General features: G+C 40.4%; 3 protein-coding genes across 3 annotated transcripts; 1 reads left to right on the top strand and 2 right to left on the bottom strand.

The window, feature by feature from the left end:
* Positions 1-6: 6 nt before the first annotated feature.
* On the bottom strand, positions 7-1,634 carry LOC108053678 (folliculin). Its single transcript, XM_017136390.2, has 3 exons — positions 370-1,634; positions 198-300; positions 7-142 (listed from the first exon to the last, which is right to left on the bottom strand). Exons 1-3 carry the CDS (start codon positions 1,529-1,531, stop codon positions 22-24), a joined length of 1,386 nt encoding a protein of 461 aa, XP_016991879.1. The 5' UTR covers positions 1,532-1,634; the 3' UTR covers positions 7-21.
* A 527-nt stretch (positions 1,635-2,161) lies between these two features.
* Positions 2,162-2,924, top strand: LOC108053673. Its single transcript, XM_017136385.1, has 2 exons — positions 2,162-2,689; positions 2,742-2,924. The coding sequence occupies exons 1-2, from the start codon at positions 2,172-2,174 to the stop codon at positions 2,881-2,883; spliced, it is 660 nt and encodes a 219-aa protein (XP_016991874.1). The 5' UTR covers positions 2,162-2,171; the 3' UTR covers positions 2,884-2,924.
* Positions 2,925-4,609: 1,685 nt separating this feature from the next.
* LOC108053672 lies at positions 4,610-5,578 on the bottom strand. Its single transcript, XM_017136384.2, has 2 exons — positions 5,061-5,578; positions 4,610-4,812 (listed from the first exon to the last, which is right to left on the bottom strand). The coding sequence occupies exons 1-2, from the start codon at positions 5,576-5,578 to the stop codon at positions 4,671-4,673; spliced, it is 660 nt and encodes a 219-aa protein (XP_016991873.2). The 3' UTR covers positions 4,610-4,670.
* Between the last annotated feature and the right edge of the window lie 17,176 nt (positions 5,579-22,754).

Raw genomic sequence — 22,754 nt, 5'->3', positions numbered from 1 at the left:
TAAATCTATATATAATCTATTCTAGTGGAGGTGCGTGCTCCAGTAGTTGATCAGCGGCTGATCCTGCGGTTGTACGCCCAGCACCTTCTTCAGCTTTCCCTGAACGCTGGTGGATTTGGCATGGTTAAGGCAGGTCACTTTGCTGTTCGAGGGAAAACGAATGACTTGTGGAACTTTGGAATATTTGCAAGACTTACTTTTTCCACTCTTCAATGAGCACTTTGGTCTGCTTGTTCAGCACCAGTTCTGTGAAGTTCTTCTCCTCCACCGCCTTCAAAAGTTTTACCATGAGGTCCGGCACTAAAACATATTGATATATATATAATCGGTTTAAGGAATTCAAAAAACACCCCCTATAGCAATGCTTACATTTTCTGGGCAATTCTCCAGGCCATTTCACCGACACCTCGTGTCCATTGACGTGCTTGTCCAGGAAGTCAATTCGAAAAACAGAGCCACTGGCCATGGGCACCGCTATATCATTGGACACGGATATGATCTTATATTCGGAGCTAATGGAGTGCTGATGCTGAGCATCAATTCTCATCAGATTGTGCATGGGCTCTGGTAGCAGTTTCTTTAAGCAGACCATGAACCGGAAGGTCTTCCTCGGATCCCCTCGGACTACGATCTTGACCCCAGTTAAAGCGCAATAGCACACGGTTGCAAACTCATCCTTGCGCACGACACTTTTTAGATGGCGCAGCGAGAAGAACTCCTCCAGATCGGGGTCATCGATGCTCTCGATCATTGGCAGGGTGGAGCTGTTGTAGGTGAGTCGCTGGGCGGGAGGACGGCCACTACTTTGTGGCGGCAGCCAGGGCAGGTTGCCAAAGGTCACGTGTTCGGTGAGGAAGCGGGATCCGGCTAGCAGAAGCCACGAGAAGTGTGAGTGCAGCTGGGCGAAGATGTGCTCCTCGCCTGTGAGTTCCAGCAAAGAGCGGGAGGTGTGCATCAGGAACTGGGCGCCGGATAGACGCCTCTGCCTTTCGGAGTATGTTAACTCCTCCGTCTCCTTGGTCTTTTTAGCAGCCGCTTGCAGCTCCGACGAAACCTTCTTTAGGTGCTCGGCCAGAAAGGGCTTAATGTTCAGCAGGAAGTACTTGTCCTTCATCAAGACTATAATGGAGAAGAGCTGGGAGTAGCCGCGGGCCTGAAGGTCGCTCACCCGAAAGGTGTGACTCAGGATGTGGCCCCTAGACGAATCCCCGAAGAACACAAACTCGCCATCCTTGCTGGGATCCGTGCCATTGCTTAAACTCAGGACCGCCGCCTGCTTGACCAGATTAGCCACTTCCGGCAGCACAGCCACCTTGGTGCTCACAAATGTCGCCCCGCTCTCCGTGTCCCTGCTGTAAATGGCGTTGTTGTTCTTGCCCATCGAGTAGTTGCAGGCGGAGCAGGACTTTTGGGTCTGCTGCTGCTCAAGGGGCAGATCCTCCAGCTTGGTGTCCCTCAGCGTCTGGGTGCAGAAGATGGCGCATGGACCGTGCGCCTCGCAAAAGTGACACAGCGCTATTACGGCGTTCATTTCAGTGAACTGGTTTCTAAGGTTTTCTGTATAATTATTCGCCTGTTTATTTATTGTTTACCAAGTCATAAGATCTTCAGTGTGGCCAGCCACACGAAAGCGTCTAAGGCCTAATAATGGCCAGCTTAGGTAGCTCTTGTAAATTTGGCGGTATAATCAAAATATTGAATTATTTTATTTTGTTTAATTTCAAAAATCAACGGAATACGGATTGTATACAACATATTTTAACCACATAATACCTTACACATATTGCTCAACCGTTTATTAATTACAACATAAATTCAACAAATGGGGAAAATTCTTGTAGAAAACAAAAACGTGTTATTCAAAATGAATATTTTTCATTTAGCAAAGAAAAATAACAAAATTACGGAGAATATTTTTTTAAGTGGAACTAAATATGTAAAAGTATATTCCGATCGCGGGAAGATGGCCTGTATTTACATACAAAATTATTTATGCAGAACGAAGAGAGTTGAATCAGGCACATGTTCTGGAAGTCTTTATAACCTAATTTGTTCAGGATGCTAAGTGGCTGGGTCAATATTTGTTTAAATCACAACGCAGCGCTGATCGGAACCGACTTAAGTGATCTTTATTCTTGAAAAGGGTAGTGCCACTGTCAGACGCTTTTACAATGCACTTGGTGGCTTGGATATATTTATTAGGTGGCTTTTTACCTTGGGTTAAAAGTGCATACGATGTGTTGGACTCTTCAGTTGGTCAGAATATTACGGAATATCTGCACGCGCGACAGAAAAGACATCAACTGATCTACAGGAATGGAGGAACTATCCGTTTGGTAGTCGGTCCCGTAATGGCCACCCAACTTGAGGATCCTGTGGTCTGGCGCAGCATGGTTTACTATTATGTCCTTCATTTCGGAGCATTTACGCTACCATCAGCTCCACTTTATCCATGGGACAAATGGGAGACGATCTTCACTCGATCGCTGCAGGAGAAGATCAGGAGCTTGGATGAATCTCACGAGGACGACACTCGGGTATTTGTTTATGCTACTTTGGAGAATTATATGGACCAAGTCAGTGGATTAATGGGTCGGGGTCGGCAGTGTTTGTTGCGAGGGATCTGCGAAAATGCACAGGTCCATCATCATGTGGGAATCATGGCGGAGCTACTAAACGTTCTACTCACGTAAGTTTTAATTTTTGAATTTTTTGTTTAACTATTAACCATTTCTTTTTAGACCTGGTAAAACGCGTTTGGATTTGGCCTATACGGAAGCCTTATCAGCTGGAAAAGCTGGGACCGATTGTTTATCTCGCTTTTCGGATTGTCCGAAAGGTGAAAGTATCTTTGATGCCTATTCTGTAGATGTGGATTATTAAAGTAACAACGGCTTTGCGGGCAAGGCTTAATCAATTTTATAAAAAATGCAAAGGAGTCGTATAAAAAAAATATAAAATTAATAAAATATTTTTATAATGACAAAAAATCCTATAATGTAATGTGCTATTTAACGTAAAGACCCAGAAGAATTTGAAATAAATCCTGTTAATTTATAGATTACCGCTGATAGCACTATTCATTTAGCTCAACAGCAATCACTCGTCAACCTTACAGTAATCACTACCCATCTGAACCATCTTGGTGCACCGATGAATTTTTAACACTAATTGCAAGTGATTTGCGCCCTTGTCACAGCCACGCCCTCCCAAACTCCTCCAACCTGGGGCTTTCTCCTCTGGTAAACCAGAAACATGAGTGCATCCCAGAATCCCCCAGTTTCGCGGGGAAAAATCCGTTAACATTAATGGCTTGTGGCTGGTGAAACTTGGGCTTGGAAAGCGGTGCAGCGAAAGCCAACACACGACCGCCATTTTGTCAACAATGGCGTCAATTAAATGGAAAATGCAGCACCACCAACAACCGTCAGGCTGCAAGCTTCAAGAACACCAGCAGCAACAACGAAAGACAATAAATGCGTCTTAAGTGGCACATTAGGCTTGCAGACGCTGACGGGCAGAGAAGAGGGTGGGGTTTTGTACAGGGTGCAGCAGGTGCCATGTTTCCACAAAAATTTTTTTAATTTAGTTTAATTTTTAATTTAAAATTATCAATCGTAGATAAATCGGAATAAATGATTATGACACCGATGAAAAACCCTTTTCCAACAGAAGAAAACAAATTATAATATACTTTTTTCCAACTTAACAAATTCATCTTAAAAAAAATTTATAATGCATTGAAAAAATCATTATTTTTGACTATTCTAAATTGGATTTTAAACTTGATTTGAAAACCTTCGTGAGTTTAGGACATGTTGAAATTCGGTTGGAATAAACTTAAATGATATTGATAAATCGAGCATTTATGGCACCCTGTTTAGAATCTCTCGTTCTTGGCTCAGCTGCGCCCTGTGTGCACAGCTAATTCAAATGCGATTATGACAACGCGAACAAGGAAGGGGCTAAGCGGCGGAAAAGACAAGGAGGGGGTGAAAGTGGGGCGAAGGAACCATGCAAAGTGGTGAGAAAGGGGGCGGGTTGGGGGAGGCCTGCACAACTTTGCGGTGTTTGAACTTGTGATGGTGCAGAGCAATAGGTAACTAATGTCTGCGGCTGCCATGTTCATGCGGCATCATTATCGTGATGACAGCAATACAAAATGGGTAGAACTAAGTTTTGGGAGATTACATAATGATTATAAACAAATCGTCCCAAAAATCAGAGCCAAAAAAAATTCAATTCTATTTCCCCAGCTTACGGGGCGTATGATTAATGTTTCATGTTTGCTCTTTGGATTTTAACTTATGCATAAATTTAATTGCTAATGCGGATTCTGTCTTAAATATATTTCAACAATAAGGTGAAAACTAAATTTTTTTATGCTTACTTTCAATTCTAGCAACTTACCAGCATAAACTGTCATGCATCTGGTGCGCCTGCATCGGTGTGCACACATGCTCATCCTCGAGCCGAGTCAACACAGTTTCCTGCCCCTCAGACATGCTTCCGTGCATTTCCGCCCCAAATTATGCAGCAAGAACAAGCGAAATCCGACATCAGGACAAGACCCATTAGACATGCACTTTGATTTGGCTGAAAACTTTATTGCGGATAGCTATTCTCTTCCGTACACCACAGAAATCCGTTGCGGCTGCAGTAGAAGTAAATCAATCATCTTCCACAATCAAAAGCCCATCTAGAAAGTTAAGACCCCGAGGACAAGACTTGTACAGGCCCAGGCAATTGGCTCCAGCCCTTCCGGCAGCAAAGGCCTCATGATAGGAACTATCCAAATCCGCTTTTCCGGGACTAAAATGATAGAATTATACAGGATTAAAATGTTGAAAATTTGCCAAGGTTTTCTTATATAAAAGCCCGAACAGCTTAAGCTTTTTTTTATTATTTAGCAATTTAATTTTAAAGATATTTTTAATTAGAGGGTTTCTGTCAAAAGTGTACATCATTATATAACAGCTATTGGTATTATTATTGTAATAAAATTTTATATTTAGCTAGCAGTATTTAAAAGTTATTAAAGGGATAAACATTTCGCTCACCTGAGTACAATATCCATAATTTCCGAGAACACCCCGATGTGGTGATGTATCTGGGCATTTTCGCAGATGGACCTCAAAAGGCATTGTCTGCCCATGGAAGGGTTGTTGTTCCTTCTGCCAATGTACTCCTCCAGAGCAGTGTAAACCAGGAGTCTGGCATCGTCTGCATATCGCACTTCTCCATTGGCCGTATGCCGCTCGATATTCCTTCTCATTTGCATCAAGGATCGGGCGAATGTGCCCTCCCACTTATCCCACGGCCATATGGGTGAAGTGGGCAGGGAATAGGACCCACCTTGGAGCGTAAAGGAGAGCACACAGGATCGAAAGGACACCTTATCCTCCAGCGGTATCGGGGTCGAAGGACCAATGCTAAACTTGAGGGACCCACTATTCTGGTAGATCAGATATCGCTTCTGCCGATGTCCCATGAACTCGGTGAGATTCCGGGAGGTGAGTCCGGGGGATGGCAGGGTGAGAAGACCCACCGCCAAGAGCAGACCCGTTGTCCACTTCATACTTCCAACGACTAACTGCAGGTGTAGGCGTCACAGCCTTAACTCGTTTTCAAATCTCCCGTGAACTAAGTGAGCCATCAACTCTGGATGACAAGTGGAAATTTCGGAGGCACAAACATTTGGTCAGGCAATTAGCATTATGAATGTGACAAGAATTGGATTACACTGATACAAAAATTTGGAGAAATACTATACACATCTAAATAAATAAACTGATATATTTCGTAAGTTTAATTTTCAAAACCTCTTTATTAACATTAATGTATATCATTTATTTAAGTCAAAAGTGAAAGTTGCCTATTCTTATTTGATAAAAAAGGTTGACAATTGCATATAGGAATATAATTCTATCTAGCACAAGTTAAATTTATTGTTATTATTAAACTCTTTTTTTTCCATGTGTGCCCAGTTGCTTTTGGTTTTCTATTTGCACACGTGAGTGATAAAACTGAGTGGACAACAGCAACCTATTTGGGTCCGGTCCAAATGAAGTGACCCAAACAGCCCAGATCAAGATGAAAGGTCACAAAAATATGAAGCAAAAAGACCCACTTAGAAGACCATTTAAAGGCTGGGAATCTTCGCACACAATCAGCTTGCAGAGCGATGAAACGAAAAATGTTTTGCAAATTATTTAGACAAATAGGGGAAGTGGCACCAACCACTGCCCCACCGCTCGAGGCGGAGATAATATCCTTTTTTGGTTTGTTTTGTGATTTGTCGACGTGGCCGGAAATGAAAAGCAAATAGCTGTAGCAACAGCAGCAAGCAAATAAATTTGCTTAAATAACAGCAGTGGCAGTAGCAATAGCAGCAACCATCGGAAAACAGCAAACAAAGCTGCAAACCGCAAAAGATGAAGGAATGGGGAAAATGGATTCAGAACCGCAGTGGCACACACAAATGGTACACGATACAGAAAACTCATGTGGGTGACAAGTCTGACAAAATTACAATGCCGCGCAACTTTTCCAGCTCCCATCTCCCATCTCCATCCATTTCCCACCTATTCACCTGTCCCCCGGACATTTCCGTTTTGTGCGGACAACTGGCAACTCGCACAAGAAATAAATTCATGTTGACAATTTGAATGGCTTATAGAAAATGCGTGCAGACGAAATTTTCACATCTCTCAAAAAGCTAAGAAAAAAACACAACCCAGACTTGTGCGTAGGCGTAAATAAAAAGATCAACAAGACCCACCAATTTGGAGCAATAAAGCTCTGAACTAAACACGTTTTTAGCTATTTATATGAATGACAGACTTCTTGAAATTTGCCAGTCATTGTTGATATTTTGGTGTAGAAAGTGGCTGTGTCACATATTCTAAGCATTTGTTAAAAATAGATAGCTTTAATTGCTCTTTTTAAATGAAAAGTAATTGTTTAAACTATATAATTGGGAGTAGTTTACATTGTAGGTTTCTTTTAAAAAACTAGTTTTCTAACCAAAAGTATACCAAAACTAATATAGAGTTTAGATCATAACCCTTTTGCTTCGATTCCAAAGGCCCCAGAATGCAAAATTTTTAAGTCCCTTTGTTCATCTGCATTACTTAAAAGTAGTCCTGATTTATTATTGCATATGTGCTTCTGTTTGCAATATTTTTGCCAAAAGCTTGTTACATTGCAACATCGCCGTATCTCAAGCACTGTCATATGACATTGCACATGTTTTTCCCAGCTGCCTTTCCATATTTTTAGTTGGCCTGTTCGCATGCTCCTTTTGCCCAATTTGGCACAGCCAGAAACTTTATTTTCCTTGGCCGCAATTAGGCAGCGGGGTGAAGGAGGGAAAAGGAGCTGGAAAAACAATATCTGAAGAGTGGTGGCGACTCCACCCCCAAGAACATTTCTCCAACTGTCACAGGCAGCCTGAAAAAAGGACGAAGGATAAAGGGAAGTGACTGTGACACCCAATGGACTTGTAGCTACCTCATTCGACCTTCCTTCCCCAAAAAAAAAACGACTCCCCAGAGCGAAGTTCTTCTTCTTCAATTTCTCACACAAACTGTATATAATATTTATTATGTTGGCATAATAAATTGCAACATGAGGCAGATTCATTTTCGCACTTGCGGACATTTTTCATTTTGTTGCCCGCCGGGCAGCAGCTGCTTGGACTTTGGCGGTGCGACCGGAAAGGTGGCGGTGGGTGGGTGGGTGGGTGGTTGGGTGGTTCGGTTTTTTGTGAGTTCGTGGGCGGTGCTTTTGGGCGGTGGCTGAGTGCGAAAGAAGCCTTGGCGCCACATCCATGTCGCCACTGCTGTCCTCGTTGCGGTGTTGCAACTGATGAGCAAAAAGTACTTGTTGCCATCTTCTAGTTCGGTTCAGCGGCTCTGGAAGTTCAAGTGTCCCTTGAATAGAAATGAATATTGAAGATAAATGTTATTTTTATTCATTTATTTATTCATAAATAATGTTCCTAAATCGACCAACAATTCAATGAATTTGTTTAAATATAAAGGTGATAGTAACAACGCACTAATAAAGCTTCTAAGAGTTTTTCTACGATGAGAACTCTAAATAATTATTTGCCTTATTAAATTTTATATTTACCAATATTTTGATAACAAGAAATGCTAAAGACTTTTTTATCGTTATAAGGTATATTTTCTATCTAAAAAATATTCTGAAAACATTCATATTTTGGTTCGAAAAAATAATTAAAAAACCTCAAGTGTTATTGAAATGTTAAAAAATTTAGTGTAATGACATAAAATATTTTTAAATTGTAAAACCTAAAGGTGATATAACCAAACTGGTTCCCTTCTTGGCTGCACTGTTTCACCTGTGTTCTTCCTTCGCCTGCTGCCTTGGCATGTGCACATTTTAAAAGGGAAATTTAATAAACCTTGTCCTATTTCATGCTCATTAGTGTCATGATAAATTGTAGAGCCACGTAACCGGAGCGAAGAGGAGACCCCGATCCGTGGCCATTTCTCAGGTGAGAACGCTGAATGGAATGGAATCGCGGAGTCCATGTAAATGTGGTATGGGGCAGAGGAGCTTAAAGGCCAGCGGTGCTTAACTGTTGCACAATGCACACCCCGCACAAATGGCCATAAATTAGAAAAGTTCTCCTCTGATGCGGACAAGTTGCCTTTGATTTGCCAGTTTTGTTTGCCGTTTTATAGCCGTTTAATGTGCTGACATGTCGGCAATTACAAGAGAAAGATTGTCTGCGATTGGAGGGCGGGAAATGTAAATGGGTCTGGATGGGTAAGCGAGTTCATAGAGCTCACATAAATTCAAGCAATAATCTCATTGTTTTCACATGCGCTTCATTGCGCGGTTTTTATCACGCATCGTTCGAGGCGAGAAATCGAGACACTTTTCCCCATCTGTTTGCTCCTTTTTGTCTTTTTCTGTTGTCAACAAAGTTTTGCAGACACAATATGTCTGCGGCATATTTATATATACACATATATATCTGTACGTCCGTCTAACTGAGCTCTGTCTGTCCCTCCAGTTGCTTCCATCTGCCATCTGATGTAGCTACTTTTATGGTTGATGTTATTACTTTTTTGTTGTTGCCTCTACTGACGTTCCGTTTTCCCATTTCCTCCAATTTTCCCTGCAGGATTCCCTCTGGCTGATACTGCGTCATGCAACAGCATAAAAAGTTGAAGGTTGTTTCCCGGAATGGGAATCAATTCCTCTCTACCCTAGAAAATGTAAGGCATTCAAGAGATTTATTAGAAATAAGTTTACTTTAAATGTCTTAACACATTTGAGATATTTTATTACATCCTAAGTGTAAACAACTTTTCAAAACAAAATTCATTAATTTTTGGTAGTCATTTGTATTTATTTTGTATTTGTTCAAGTGTTATAATACTCCAGGTTATGGCTGGCTTTAATATTTATTTAACACGTTTTTTTTTTGTATCTGTATGGGATCGATTATATATTTATAATAATGAAAATTAGGCATTCAAAGATAAATTATATAAAGAGTTTAATACTAAATATTTCAATATAAGGTTTTAAATTATCATTTTAAGATATTAAGAGTTTGTTTTCAGTTACAAACTGAAATACTCTTTGAAATATGCCTTAAAAAAAGCCAAAATATTTGTTATTAACTCCTGTTGAAGCAGGGATTACCTTCTTTTCAGGGTATCTAACTTAACTAACTCCAGCTGCTGGTTATTGTTTTTTCCGCTTGCTGCAGCATTGCTTTTTGCCTTTGTGGCTGCATCTGCACTTCAGACGTCGCCGTCCTCGTGGTTTGGCGACGACATTTAAAGCGCCATGAATATGCAAAACTTTTACACTTGCTTTTTATGCGCAAATGTATAAATTGAGGAAAAAATGAAGAGGCAAGGAAAACAAACGCTGCTGGCTGCAAGGATATTTTTTGTGCTCTCCGGGCTCAGCACTATTAGTCGCCAGCATTGGCAACTGGCAACTTGTGCCGCCAGGATGCCAGGATGCCAGGATGTTGGGATGCAGGGATGCGGGGATGTTGAAATACCCACCCCCTTCATCGCGTAATAATTCTTCAATAATAACGGAGAAGAGCTGGCGGAGGCCAAAGCGTTTGTCGGTTAGGTGGGAAATGGGATCCGGCAGATCCGGCAGTTCCGGGGTTTCCACTGCTGCAGCCAACTCCATTGCGGGCTATAAAATAAACACTCACTCACTGCTGCCACTGCTCCTTGTCGCGTTATCCTTTTTCCTGCAGCTTCTCATTGAGCACTGATAAAAAATTATATCAGTTTCCACCCCATATTAACGAAATTGGAGTCAGAACATTTAAATTTCGTTTTAACTTAAAAATCATTAAATCACCTGTTAATTAAAGAATTAAAGTGTCTGTCTTTCAATTTGTATACGAGTATTCTTAATATTAGATAGACCCTTGCTCATTTGATTGTCATTAAAACATAAGAACTAATATTTATTTTGAAATTATATTTTTAGAATGTGCATAAAAAGATGCAAGTAAAGAAATAACTTATTTAAAAATATCTAAATTGATCCAAGAATATACAATTTATTTGTAGTGTTTAGTTTCTTCTTCGAGTTTTTTGTCACTAGCTGCGGTTTAAGTTTTCGTGCTTCTCCCGCGGGTTTTTCCTTTATTTTTTTTTTGCAAATGCGGCTTGGTGAAATTTGTTTGCATTTGCAATGCAGAATTAAATTATTGCTTCCTCTACATCCATTCCCGTCTAACTTTCTGTCTGCTGCTGTTGCGGTTTTTTCATGATGTTGCTGCTGTTGTGCTGCGTGTTGTTGTTTTGCGCACCGCAGCAACATTATCGCCGGGTTTTGGCTTGTTATTTGAACGCCGCTCAGAGACACGAAACTTTGGGCCACGAAGCACTGCGGTGTGCGGGCCATATTGATTGGAAGGCTTTTAAAGTCGCCAAGAGCTAGCCAAGAAACTGTGGGTCCCCGAACGCGGTTCAAGATGTTGCCGTAAGATGTTATTGATAGCAATCTCGGCTATTAAACGCTTTTAAAAAGTAATTGCTTCGCGGAAAAGGGAGCCCGATAAAAGCCTTGAGAATAGTCAAGATGGGAATATCCTTGTGCTCCAACCAATTTGTGGAAAAAATCCAATTATATAATATTTCTTAATGGCGTAAAGCTTGCCGGACAGATAAAATAATTTGTTTATTTCTCCGTTGTATGTATTTTTTAAACATTACAAATATTACTTAAAAACTAAATTAAGAATAATTGAAATGTCTTCAACCTATATAACAACCTAATTTATCTATAAGACTTATTAGATAATTTACAGGTGATTTTACAGGTTGGTCATCTCCAAAAAAAAAAAAGAAACTGTTGACTAAAAACTATCCTGACATATTTTGCCACGTTAAGCACTTTTCGTGGAAAATAAACAAGGAATTCTGTGCATTTTGTTTTATTTGTGCGCCATTTTTTGGCACATCCTGAACCTGTCGCTGTCCTGTCGCTTATTTGCCGCTTTGCATTCATTCCAAATATTTACCGCCACATTTTCACAAACAATTTTCGCATGCATACTTTGGCAGAGTCAAAAAAAGCCAGTCGACTCCAGCAGAAAGCCAAATCCGGCAGCAGTAACTATCTTGAGTCAGGGTTCAAGAATAACCAAGGATGCGATAGCTACCGCACACCCACAACAGGATTCCCGCTCGCAGCTCCCAAGGTTCCTTAATGCGTTTGTCTAAATTATGCGCCGCTGTTGGAAAGCAAAAACGAGGAAGTAAGTAGGACGAAGATTTTATACCCTTTCAGATTCAGAAATCATTTCTAATTTGTCTCAATAGTTGATTAGGATTCAGTAGGATTTAGTATGTTTCCGGCAAAGTGGACAATCTTTTAATATATAATTACTAAAGTAAAACAAATACTCTAAATGGCCAGATTATATTTATATACTTTAAAAAACAACAGAAATAATCTGGCTATACTGGTTAATTTGGTTGTTTTGAGTATTATTTACAAATTGATTATTACAAATATATTGACGAATATTTATCCTTTATTACATGATAATCGTTAATTATGAAATCGTCAGATGATTATGTCCTTATCGAATTAAGATATCCTGATCAAAACTATATAATACTTTCTGGAAAGGGTATCAAAATTATAAAAAAGAGGAAATAAACCCAAGGAAGGAAAAGTGGCGACGAGGTAACAGCTCGGGTCCTGTCCTGGCTGGCGAAGTTTGCCAGCTTGCAGCCCATAGTCGTGCCCATGGATGAGTTGGCCCGGGCATGAACTGTGACCCCGGACAGGGAGCACGGAGCAGGGAGCACGGAGCAGAAGTCAAAGCGTGCGGGGGTTAAATATGTTTTTTGTTATTTATGCAAATTCGTTTCTGTGTTGCCAGCGACCTGGGCTTTGTTGTAAGTCATAATGGCCTACACGCGGCGCGGGCTAAAGGGGCGCTCCAAAGGGGTTTTCCTGGCTTCTAACCTGTTGGCATTCGGGCTTCGTGTTTATGTGCCAAACACTCGTGCTTTCCCCTTGTTTTATGCAAATTTCCTAACCGGCCGCATTTTCTCGTACATTTTTCACAGCAGCTCGGAGGCTGAGCCATAGCAATACAGCACTTGGTCTACAACTTTGTTGCAAGTTTGTCTTTGCCGGCATTCTATTTTCCCTGCTACATATTTAATGCCCAACAATAGGCTTGAATAATGAATACGTTGCCCTGCGACATTCAACACACACAGATCCATACTCGAGTTCAATATTTGACACTCTTGTGGTAGCACTTTAATCTCAAATTTGTGCCCTTCTCTCAGTTTATTAGAGTTTATGTCATAATTTATAATATGCCCGGGCCTACGAATTACTCAAGGACGAACAAGAGCCCAACGCCCAAGTCCCAAGTTGGTTGGTGCTCGAGGACATGGGTAATTCCGCCCGCCTCTGGCTGCATAATCACAAAAAACACTCCAAACATTTTTAATTAAAATTTGTGTTGTGTTTGGGCTGAAGTGTTGGGTCGACTTAATGGGTTATAGGGTGTTGCTGCAGGTCAGCTCACTTCACATTAATTTATGTACCCGAAAGGTGTGCCCATTATGTTAAATCAATTAAAACGAATTCGCTTACCTGGCCATTTAATGAGAACTAATTAATCAGATTGGGCTTAATCAACGAAAGGTTATAAATCAAATTGGAATGTACTAGTATACATTGCATATATTTTAATGAGCTTAAAGTTGTTTAAATGTGATTAAAGCATTTATAAGAAGATATTGAAATCATTTTTTGCATACAATTTTTATAAATTTTAAACTAAAAACAAAGTTAAAAGTTGTTTATGACTATTTTAATTCAACTTATTATAAGAAATACGACAAAATACTTATTAATCATATCAATAACATATGATTAGATATATTTGTGTTTCAGGTTTTTAAGCCTCATATTTTTAATTAAAAATAGATGTTTAAATTTGGGAAAAGTAGTGGTTTTTTAATGAGATATATGAGATCCTTTATTAGCATTGACAGGAATAAATTTACCCACTACGTAAGGTAGGTGTAGTATGAGTACAAGCGCGAACTTCCTTTAAAGCTGAATACCATATATCTAAGAAAATTAGTTGCCTTAAAGCTATAAAGCAACCTGACTCCAGTTAGAAAATAAGAGGTTCCACCTCTCCGTGCCTAAATGTTGAATGGTGGCTTCGTTGTTTCGGGTAGTTACTCTTTTTCGCATGTGCGTGAGTTAATTTATTTAAATCTCACTTGTAATTCATATTTCAGAGACGACGTAGGTCGCATAATAAGCAATTCCAAGGCTACACACCCGAGTAATGGTGGGCTACGAAATACGAACTGCAGCAAAACAGCCAGGATCTAAGCTCCTTTCGTTTTGTCCGTAAGCATCCTTATTCGTAGGTGCGTGTGCGAATATTTGAGACATAAATTTGGCAAATTTCGGAACCACTACGTGTTGTTGGGTTTTTGTGCCCGGACAGGATTCGTGTCGGGTGTAAATTCGCAGATAAGTAGCATTAGTTGGGCCTTCCATCCTGCTGCCTCAGCACGGTTATTATGTAGTTAACGAGTGTTTATTAGCATTTTAATTACCTTTTGGGCGCGTGAAAGCTGCGCGCATTAGCAGACCTTTAGTCGCAGATATGCCGGCGGGGTGGCAATTTCCCCTAGGGACTTGGCCGACAATATACGGCTAAAACTTTAATTATGTTTTGAAAGTTTAATGAGCGGCATCGGCTTTGAGCTTTGAGTGGTTTTAAAATATTTGCTCATTTTAACAGAAGCATGAAATACAACAAAATTATTTAATCTAAAATTCGCATAATATTCCGGGAGGATACAGTAAAATCACCTTGAAGGGAATTATTGTTCAATGCTTGTAATTGTTTTAAAAATTTTAACAATAACCAAATAAATTATTTAATTGTAATCATTTAGGCATTTATAATAATGATGTAAAACATTTATAAATTATTTTATTATCAATTTCTTTCTCATTTAGTTAAGGAGTTCAGTATAAATAATTTACACTCTTCAACTATCGGTGCAAAACTTTTGGGGGTTTCATAAACTCTTCGGAAATTACGCTTTTAAGTAAATAAAAAGTTGTTTGCATACTTTCAGCCCTTAAAACTTTGTTTTGTTCAACTTTATGATTTTTAGGTTTTAAATTACTAGTTCAGTCAAATGTACAGTCGAAATCAACTAACGACATGAACATGAAATGAAACAATATATAAACTATTTTTATCTCCATCTATTAAAAGTATGCAAAAGGGTTTTATTTAAATGGACTTCACTACAACATGTTCCATATGGTCAAATAGTAGAGAAATATTTGCATTGCGCTAATAAAAGCTAGGAAAAAATTGCGAAAACTAATTGGATGTGCTGGGCGGAAAAAAAATGCACCATACAGCGGTAAGCGTAGGAACCGGTGGGCGTGGCAGGGGGCGGGGCTCGGGTTGCTTGTTAAAAGTTCATTAAACTCATAGAATGCTTGTAAAGCGAGATGATAAATTAATCTACCGCGGGCAACGGAGCGCGCTATTGAGTGGGCGCAGCGAAAGGGACAAAAAATGGGGAGTGAGAGAGGGAGAAAGAGAAAGAGAGAGAGAGAGGGGGAGAAAAAGTGAAAAAGAGGGGGAGAGTGGGAGAAAGAAGATGGAGAGCTAACATAAATGACGAGTTTAATTTGTATGCAAACAAGTTGGCGGCGTCGTCTCGACACAAACACGGTGCTGATGTTGGACCTACAGTAATTACGCACACATTTAAAAAAAGGAATGCAGCGGACACACACACACACACACACACACACGGAGGAAGAGAGAGCGAGAGAAAGCAAGATGGCGAGGTAGCCATGATGGTTGCTAACTGTTTCCGCTTGATGCTGAGTGACGTGCGAATGCCAGGAATGAAGAAGCATTGCACCGAGAGAGAGAGAGAGAGAGAGGAAGAGAGAGGGTGAGAGAAAGAGAGGGGTGAGAGAATTATTGTGATGAAATAGTATGTGCATTAGTTAAAGTTGGGGGGAAAGCATTTCACTAGGGTGCATGATAATGCCAGCGAGGGGACCCTAAAGTAATGATGCAGACAACATGGCAACTTTGTCATTGGTCGTCTCCTTTGAATGGCAAACATATTTCAAAGTAAACTGTATACACTTTGCATTAAATAGGTCAGTATTGTGATGGACTCCATTTAAAATTCAGAGACAAATATGATCCTGTCGACCAACACTGAATGAATTAAAACAGCAATCAACTAAGTATCATTTTATGTAGTTTAGATAGCATTTTCTTTTGAAAGAAAATTACATTTTTTATTACAGATAAATGGGAACTTTAAGAAAACTCTCTTAATAACAAGTGTGAATAAGTATTTCCAAGCAAACAAACAAATATGCTTATTAATTAATCAAACAAATCAACATAGTGCTCCAATTAGGAAATACTCGGACTTTATATTTCAAAGAAGCAATGGGATTAACCTTTTAATTGGATTCTCGGCAATGGAATGATTCGCTCGACTTGCAGAGCGTAATTAGCATAAACTCGAACAGTTAATTAGCGTAATAATTGCGTTCATTCAAACACACAAAGACAGTGGGGGATTTTAACACCGACAGTAATCGGAGAAGCAAAGGAAAACCAAAATCCAATGTGTAACAAAAGCTAAAACTATTGGCGTCTTAATTAGCGTGCGTGTTCAATTACAATCAAGAAAGCTAGTGCTGCACCGAGGAGGTGGGGATTCCGACGCAAGTTGGCTGAGATTGGGTGGTGTTGTCGTCCTGGTAATAAGCCATTATCAGCTGCTGTTACTTGAATTTATTTGCCAGACAAAACACGCAGAAACAAAGCTGAAAACCCGGGCAGCACGTAACCAAAGGAGGTGGAATGGGGGTGGTAACAAAAAGGACGAGTGCCGTGGGACAGGCTGCCATTCATGAATTTCAAATAATGTCGAACACTTTGACTTCGTCCCGGTGGCGTGCAATGCGATGCGATTGAGGCAGGACCTTCCTTCTACCCTCCACCCCCCGTACTATGTCGTGATTCCATTCCGTGATGCCTGGCATGCCAAAATCCAATGAAAGACGTTTAGTTCGCCTCGGTGTCGTAGTCCTGCGACGTCTCAAGGAATTCGCAAAGAAAACAAGCAATGAAATCGCATAACTAACAATGAATTCCTAACTTGAAGCTACTTGAGCAGCCAGCCGCCAGCAGAAAGAAGCCAGGAGATGAGATGAACGTGGTCTGTGTCTGTGTTTCTAGCTACGCTGTCCCGATATTCCTTCCATCTTCGCTTGTCCAACACACACGTAACTATACAGAGAAAATATATATTACTAGAAATGGTCATCAGCTGGGTTTTATAGTTGTTCTCTTTCCTTAACAACATCATCAGGGTGGCAATATCATTAGCTTTCTTAAAACCCCAACGGGCTTAAACTATTACCCCCAACAGAAGCCTAAATTCTTTAAATGGACTTATTTTTTTTAGAGATTTTCTTAATTTGTCTAGGTTTCTTAAAAACTTGAAATCAATATTTGAAAAGTGAGGTAAAGGCTACATTTGAAACGCCCTAGAGATAATGAATGCTTTTAATCGATTATATCCATGTTGATTAAATTGTTTATTTGTCGGGTCACTTTTTGTACAGACAATATTTCTTAAATTATAGTTAAATTTCTCGAAATATTTTACATAATTTATATATAAATTTAAGTCATTTCTTTCCGTGCAAAGTGTGCAAAAGTCGACACGGAGTTCCTTAGAGATTTCATGGCAAAAAATAACTTGAAGCGTGCTATTTTCCCGTGTGTCCTGCGGGTGGGGCTTCATTCCTATGCTGCCTGTGTGCTGCCGGTCGCGATTTTCTTTTGCTTTTCCATTTTCCAACTGCTCTGGATGGAACGCGGATTCTTTGCTTTGCTTTCTGTCCGCCGCTCGGTTGACTTGTGGGCGCATATTTGATTTCTGCTCGCTGGCATTTCAAGGGGGCATCAGCGCCAGTTCCGGCTCGAGATTCATATTGCAGCTCAGTTTTTACGCCATTTGAGCAAATTCAGTCGATGCATTGCATAACATTGAATTTATCTTATCATCAGGCCACTCCCATAAGTCAGCAAATATTTATGGAAACTGACGTTGGCTTTCCATGAGCGTATATAATGTTTGACCCTTGGGAAATTCTTTTCTCGGAAAAGTAAGCTGCTTATCAATTAATTGCTAGCAATTAATTTAATGTTTGAATTTTGATGGTTTTCGTGCCCAAGATGCTTATTTAACTCTGGTTGGGTCAAAAAAGGTTGATTTATTAGTTTGGACGAGGATAAAACCAATTTTGCATTCATATATATGTGCTGCTCCGAAGTACATATATGTATTTGAACCAGCTGCCACTAAACCAATAAACACAAGAGTAATTTCATCAGCAAACAAGGCACAAATCCCTCGTTGTTTTGCTTACTTTTAGCCAGAAAGAACAACAAACGAAACCAATTCGAAATTGAAGGTTTTCGATTCCAACTTGGAGCCCGAATCCGTTGCATACTTCAAGGGGTTACTGGGATCGTATGCGATGGGATGTGGATGCGGCTGCTCTTGACTTGCATTTCAAGTGCATGTCGGTTTTCTGTCGTTGTTGCTGTTGCTGCTGCTACACCATTGTTCCATCGCATTGTGGTCTTCTTCTTGGCCAGCTTCTAGTTCTAACAATGCCACTGACTGCGGATGACAGCATTTCGTGTTCCAGTTGTTGTTGCTGTGTTAGCGCCAAAGCCTGCGGGCTTTGAAGTTTTGTATGGCCATATGTATGTAGATGCAGCTAAAAAACATGTTAATTTCAATCCCAGTGAAGAGGGGAACTGGGGGAAACGATTATTACCGCCTAACGCAAAGCACCGCAACTGTTGATGCATAATTTAGACGGAAGACTGGGTTCTAAATGAAAAGTCGGCTTATCAGCAACGCCTCTAATCAGGGCAAGGTAACGAAACTTCCTCCCCCGCCAGACATGTTTGACTTGCAACCCACCCAACAACCCACAAAAACATCAACAACAACAACAGGAAAAAAGAACACCAACGCGGCAAGCAAATAAGCGTTATAAAAACACGGAGAAGACAGGAAAAAGTGTGTACAAAATAATTCCGCAACAGACAGAGGGTAAAGAATAAACAACAAGAAGGCAAAGGTGCAAGTCAGGTCGCAACAATGGGGGGAATGAAAATAAATTTGATTTCTAGAAAATATATTTAGCCTTAAACAGTGAAATAAATATTATATCAAAATACTCAATGGTTTTTTTTAGGTATAATAAGAAAACAAAAAATATTTTTAAAACAATAAATTGGACAAAATTAGTTCTTGTAACCATTTATTTTTAGAAATGTATAATAAGCAATTTCATAATTTTCAGTATGCACTTCTGAACTTGCGTCTTGGATTTGGCATACTCTATAGTTTGTATGAAATTAAACCATTAAGAGTTGTGTGATAGATGAGTAAGTCTATTGGTGAATTGCCTAAGGCCTCTGTATTTTTGTATTATTTTAATGTTAAAACTTTTGTCGCCACACCCATGGTGTCTGGCCCATTTGGTGTGCCGTTCCCGTTGTCGCCAACGACTTGTTGGAAAAAGGCATTTTACGACACCTAAACAGAAGACGGTCGCCCAGGCAGGAGATCCTTTGGCCCTTGCTGGTGGGAAGGACTCTGGCAGGAGTTGGCGAAGACGACGATGTTTACATACAGGGATACAGATACAGCGTCTGACGGCAATTTTGAGTGAGGAGAGGAAATGTAAAGAGCGACTGCTCGCAAATTCTAATAAATGTAAAAGAAATTGAATGAGGTTATGGGGAAGGTTATGCCACGGCAGCTGTGAAAATGGCAGAAATTGCCAGGCAAACGCAATTTTTAGACTCATCATTTCAGTTTTTTTTTTTTTTCATTTTTTTCTTTAGCTCTGTGGGTAAAATGAAAACTAAACGAGTTTGTGCTGGCCTAGGCAACATCATCCTTGACTCGGATTTGATGGCAGTCAGCAAATTGCCAAACGCACTGCGGATTCGTGGTGCTGTCGGCGACAGTGAAAATTGCTGAGCCAAAATGGATATCGTTTTAATTTTTTCAAATTGGGGGACTCAACATCGTTAGGTGGATAGACAGGATGGCTGGCAGATTTGCCGTCGGAATTTATGACCAGGAATTTATATTATAATTGTAAGCGATGGGGGCTTAAATGCAACAGCGACTATTGAAACTCGATAATGTTGCAAAGAGGAATTCCTGATTTGCAACCGGATATGCAGCTCTCGAGCTGTATGTGTGTGGCAGCAGCAATTTGGAAACGATTTAAATTGGGCTGTTCAAACGCCGCATGGTGCAGTAGAGCAGTGTCCTGCTGGCTGACTGACTTTACATAATGCCTGCCTGATTAGAGCAAAGGGCATGCCCCACGCTGTACCCCCTGCCCCTTTGGACTGGCCGCAGTTAATAGCGCCTGCATCTAGGCCTCAAAATATATAACCAGAGCATGTGGTCATCATGTGCGTGTGTAACTACATAATGCCCAAAATGTGTATTTGTATTCCAATGTGTGTGTGTGTGTGCCGAGTGCGTACGCAAAATTCATGTCTCTATACGCACAGGCGGCAACATTGGCGAATCAATAATGATGACCTGAATACGCAAAAGCTGCAGCCGATTAACTCTGGACCCAGCATAGCGCACACAACGACAAGCCGATGGACATGCATTCAGATATTACGTATACGCACAGATATAACGTATACGCACGCCTCGAAATAGGCAACGGAAATGCCATTTGTTTTGTTTGGTTTGCAGCCGCTTTTTTTTTGCTCTGCTTTTTGCCTTTTCCAATTGCTGTTTTGCTTCAATTTGCTGGTCTTTCGTTTGCCAGCTCCCCAGTTTCATTTGCGCCCTCGCCAGCGTCTTGTGCCTTGCTTTTTTGTGTGTGTTTTCCAGCTCTGTGTTCGGTGTGTTTTCATTGTCTTGCCGCTTGATTGTTCAAAGCGCAGCTTTCGGCTGAAACATTTGCAAAGTACTATGGGAGTGGAGTCCCCGCCCCCACGTTCTCCCCTTTTGTTGTTGCAGTCACCTGCCAGCGCGTTTTACTACGATACTCGGGCTATATACCGGGATGGTCTGGTTGTAGTGCCAGTACATAGGCCTCTCCCTCGCCGGTGGATGTGTGTGCTATATTTATAGGCATGTGCACTCCATGTGCAGTCCGTTTTCATTGTGGGTCATTCCCGTTCCCATTCCCATTCCCATGCCATTCCCATTGCCCGTTTTATCCATCCGCACCCTCCTCTGCTCTCAGGTTTTTATGTTTTCGACGCCTGCCTGCTTCCATTTGCATTCGCACTGTGCACACGAAATCCGCTTTGCCAGATGCACAGACAGATATACGGCTAAAAGTACACAGATACATACAATCCTCGTCGGTCCAGTATCCGTCTGCCATGTGTGCCTGTATTGCGTATACGCCGCGTGGCCCATTGTGAGCCGCGCCTCGCTTCGTTCCCCCTTCTCCTCACCGTCGCCTGTCCACTTGCATTACTCATATGCAACAGCAAACCAACGAAATACCGAAAAAAAGGGAAAAAAAGAAGGCGAATCGCAAACGAAGAAGTAATACAAAAAATTGCACAAAAAATTTATTCATTTACGTGGCGAACCAGGGCTACACCACAACAGACGATAAACGGACTGAAAGTCGAACGAAACTGGGTCAGCAATCGAAGCCTTTAAAATGCATTACAAATTGATGAAGTCCCACTCGAAAATATTTTAATTTTAATGTGCAAACAAGCAGTTGGTTGCGCTCAAAGCCCACAAAGGGCATATATACTGCCACTGTTATCAGAATATTTTATTACATGAATTTATATGGGTTTCTCGACCATGTGTATATTTTATGAAACGATAATAAAATAAAATTTAAAGATTGTAGATTTAATATTTATTAAACAAGTTTTTAAAACTAATTTTATTATTTCTCGTATGCTAAAAAGAAAATATAGTTAAAAGTGTTTTTCTTATTAAGAAATTAAATTTATTGTTTCTTAATATTAATAAAAATACAATTTTTATTAAAAGAAAGTATGTTATTTTAAACTACATTTTTGATCGGTTTTCCGGCAACGTAATAAGAGAATAAATTCATTGAATTCTGTTTGCTTTCAGTTTCAAATACTAAGCTTTTACTTGTCTGCTATGTAATTGTTTAAGCATAGCTTTAATTGCTTAAATATTCTTATTGTGTCCGGACAGGCGTTTAATAGATGGTTTGCACGAGTAAGTGCCATCAATATTTAACTTAAATATGAGAAGACTGCCTTCCCCATCTATTACTTTCTAATTCTGCTGCAAATTTCTGCATCGATTCCTGTGATATGCCATTTATCTTTGTTATGCATAACAGAGCTACTTCTCGTCCTTCCTCCTGATACCCTTTCCCCATCTTCCGTCTTACTTAACCCATTTGTTATGGCTCTTAAAGCCTGACCCCTTATTGCATTCTACGGGCACACACACACCCACACCTACTCTATATACGACTGTGCACATATACGTTTGCTCCAGCCCTGTGTGGACAGTGTGTGTGTGGGTGTGTGTGTGTGGGTGTGTGTGTGCTGGTCGTCATTCGGTTCTTCTTCTTTTTGTTCATCTTCTTTGCAATGCATTTTGCTGCATTTTATTTATTGTTCCACAGGCTGGATGTTGTTGCATCCATACATTTTGCATTGCCACCTCTGCATGCGTGTGCTTGTGTATATCTCTCCCCCATCATGTGTGTGTGTGTGTCTGTTTTGTGTGTGTATGAGTGTATGCATTTTGTATTTACGCCTGCTCCAATTTATTTATTGTATGTATATTTGTTTATATCGTATATAGAACTCTCAACAAATTGCCGCTCCTGCTGTTGCTGTTGCAGCTGCAATTTTTTCGACATTTTTTATTGGGCGTTGGCCGCTTTATCGATTGATTTTCAAGTGTTTTGCGGCTGCCTTCGCACCACTCCACCTACGATGCAATTTCAATTATGCACGCACAAATAATTAAATTGTTTTAATTGCCAGAAACGAAGTTGCCATGTTGTTAATTAACGACGGAGGGGCTGGAACACTAAATATTTATCAGTGGCCTGCCACACAGGACACATGTCCATCCTCT

Source organism: Drosophila rhopaloa, unplaced genomic scaffold, assembly GCF_018152115.1.
Source record: "Drosophila rhopaloa isolate 14029-0021.01 unplaced genomic scaffold, ASM1815211v1 contig_163, whole genome shotgun sequence".
NCBI lineage: Eukaryota > Metazoa > Arthropoda > Insecta > Diptera > Drosophilidae > Drosophila > Drosophila rhopaloa.
This window is presented reverse-complemented; position numbering and strand designations above follow the sequence as displayed.

What these genes read in the sequence shown, in the direction of transcription:
- LOC108053673 (XM_017136385.1), top strand. Translation starts at nt 2,172, where the DNA reads ATGCACTTGGTGGCTTGGATATATTTATTAGGTGGCTTTTTACCTTGG. An exon ending in CTACTAAACGTTCTACTCAC is followed by an intron (nt 2,690 to 2,741) that starts GTAAGTTTTAAT and finishes ATTTCTTTTTAG; the next exon opens with ACCTGGTAAAACGCGTTTGG.
- LOC108053672 (XM_017136384.2), bottom strand. Translation starts at nt 5,578, where the DNA reads ATGAAGTGGACAACGGGTCTGCTCTTGGCGGTGGGTCTTCTCACCCTG. An exon ending in ATTATGGATATTGTACTCAG is followed by an intron (nt 4,813 to 5,060) that starts GTGAGCGAAATG and finishes CTATCATTTTAG; the next exon opens with TCCCGGAAAAGCGGATTTGG.
- LOC108053678 (XM_017136390.2), bottom strand. Translation starts at nt 1,531, where the DNA reads ATGAACGCCGTAATAGCGCTGTGTCACTTTTGCGAGGCGCACGGTCCA. An exon ending in TGGAGAATTGCCCAGAAAAT is followed by an intron (nt 301 to 369) that starts GTAAGCATTGCT and finishes AATATGTTTTAG; the next exon opens with TGCCGGACCTCATGGTAAAA. An exon ending in CTCATTGAAGAGTGGAAAAA is followed by an intron (nt 143 to 197) that starts GTAAGTCTTGCA and finishes TCCCTCGAACAG; the next exon opens with CAAAGTGACCTGCCTTAACC.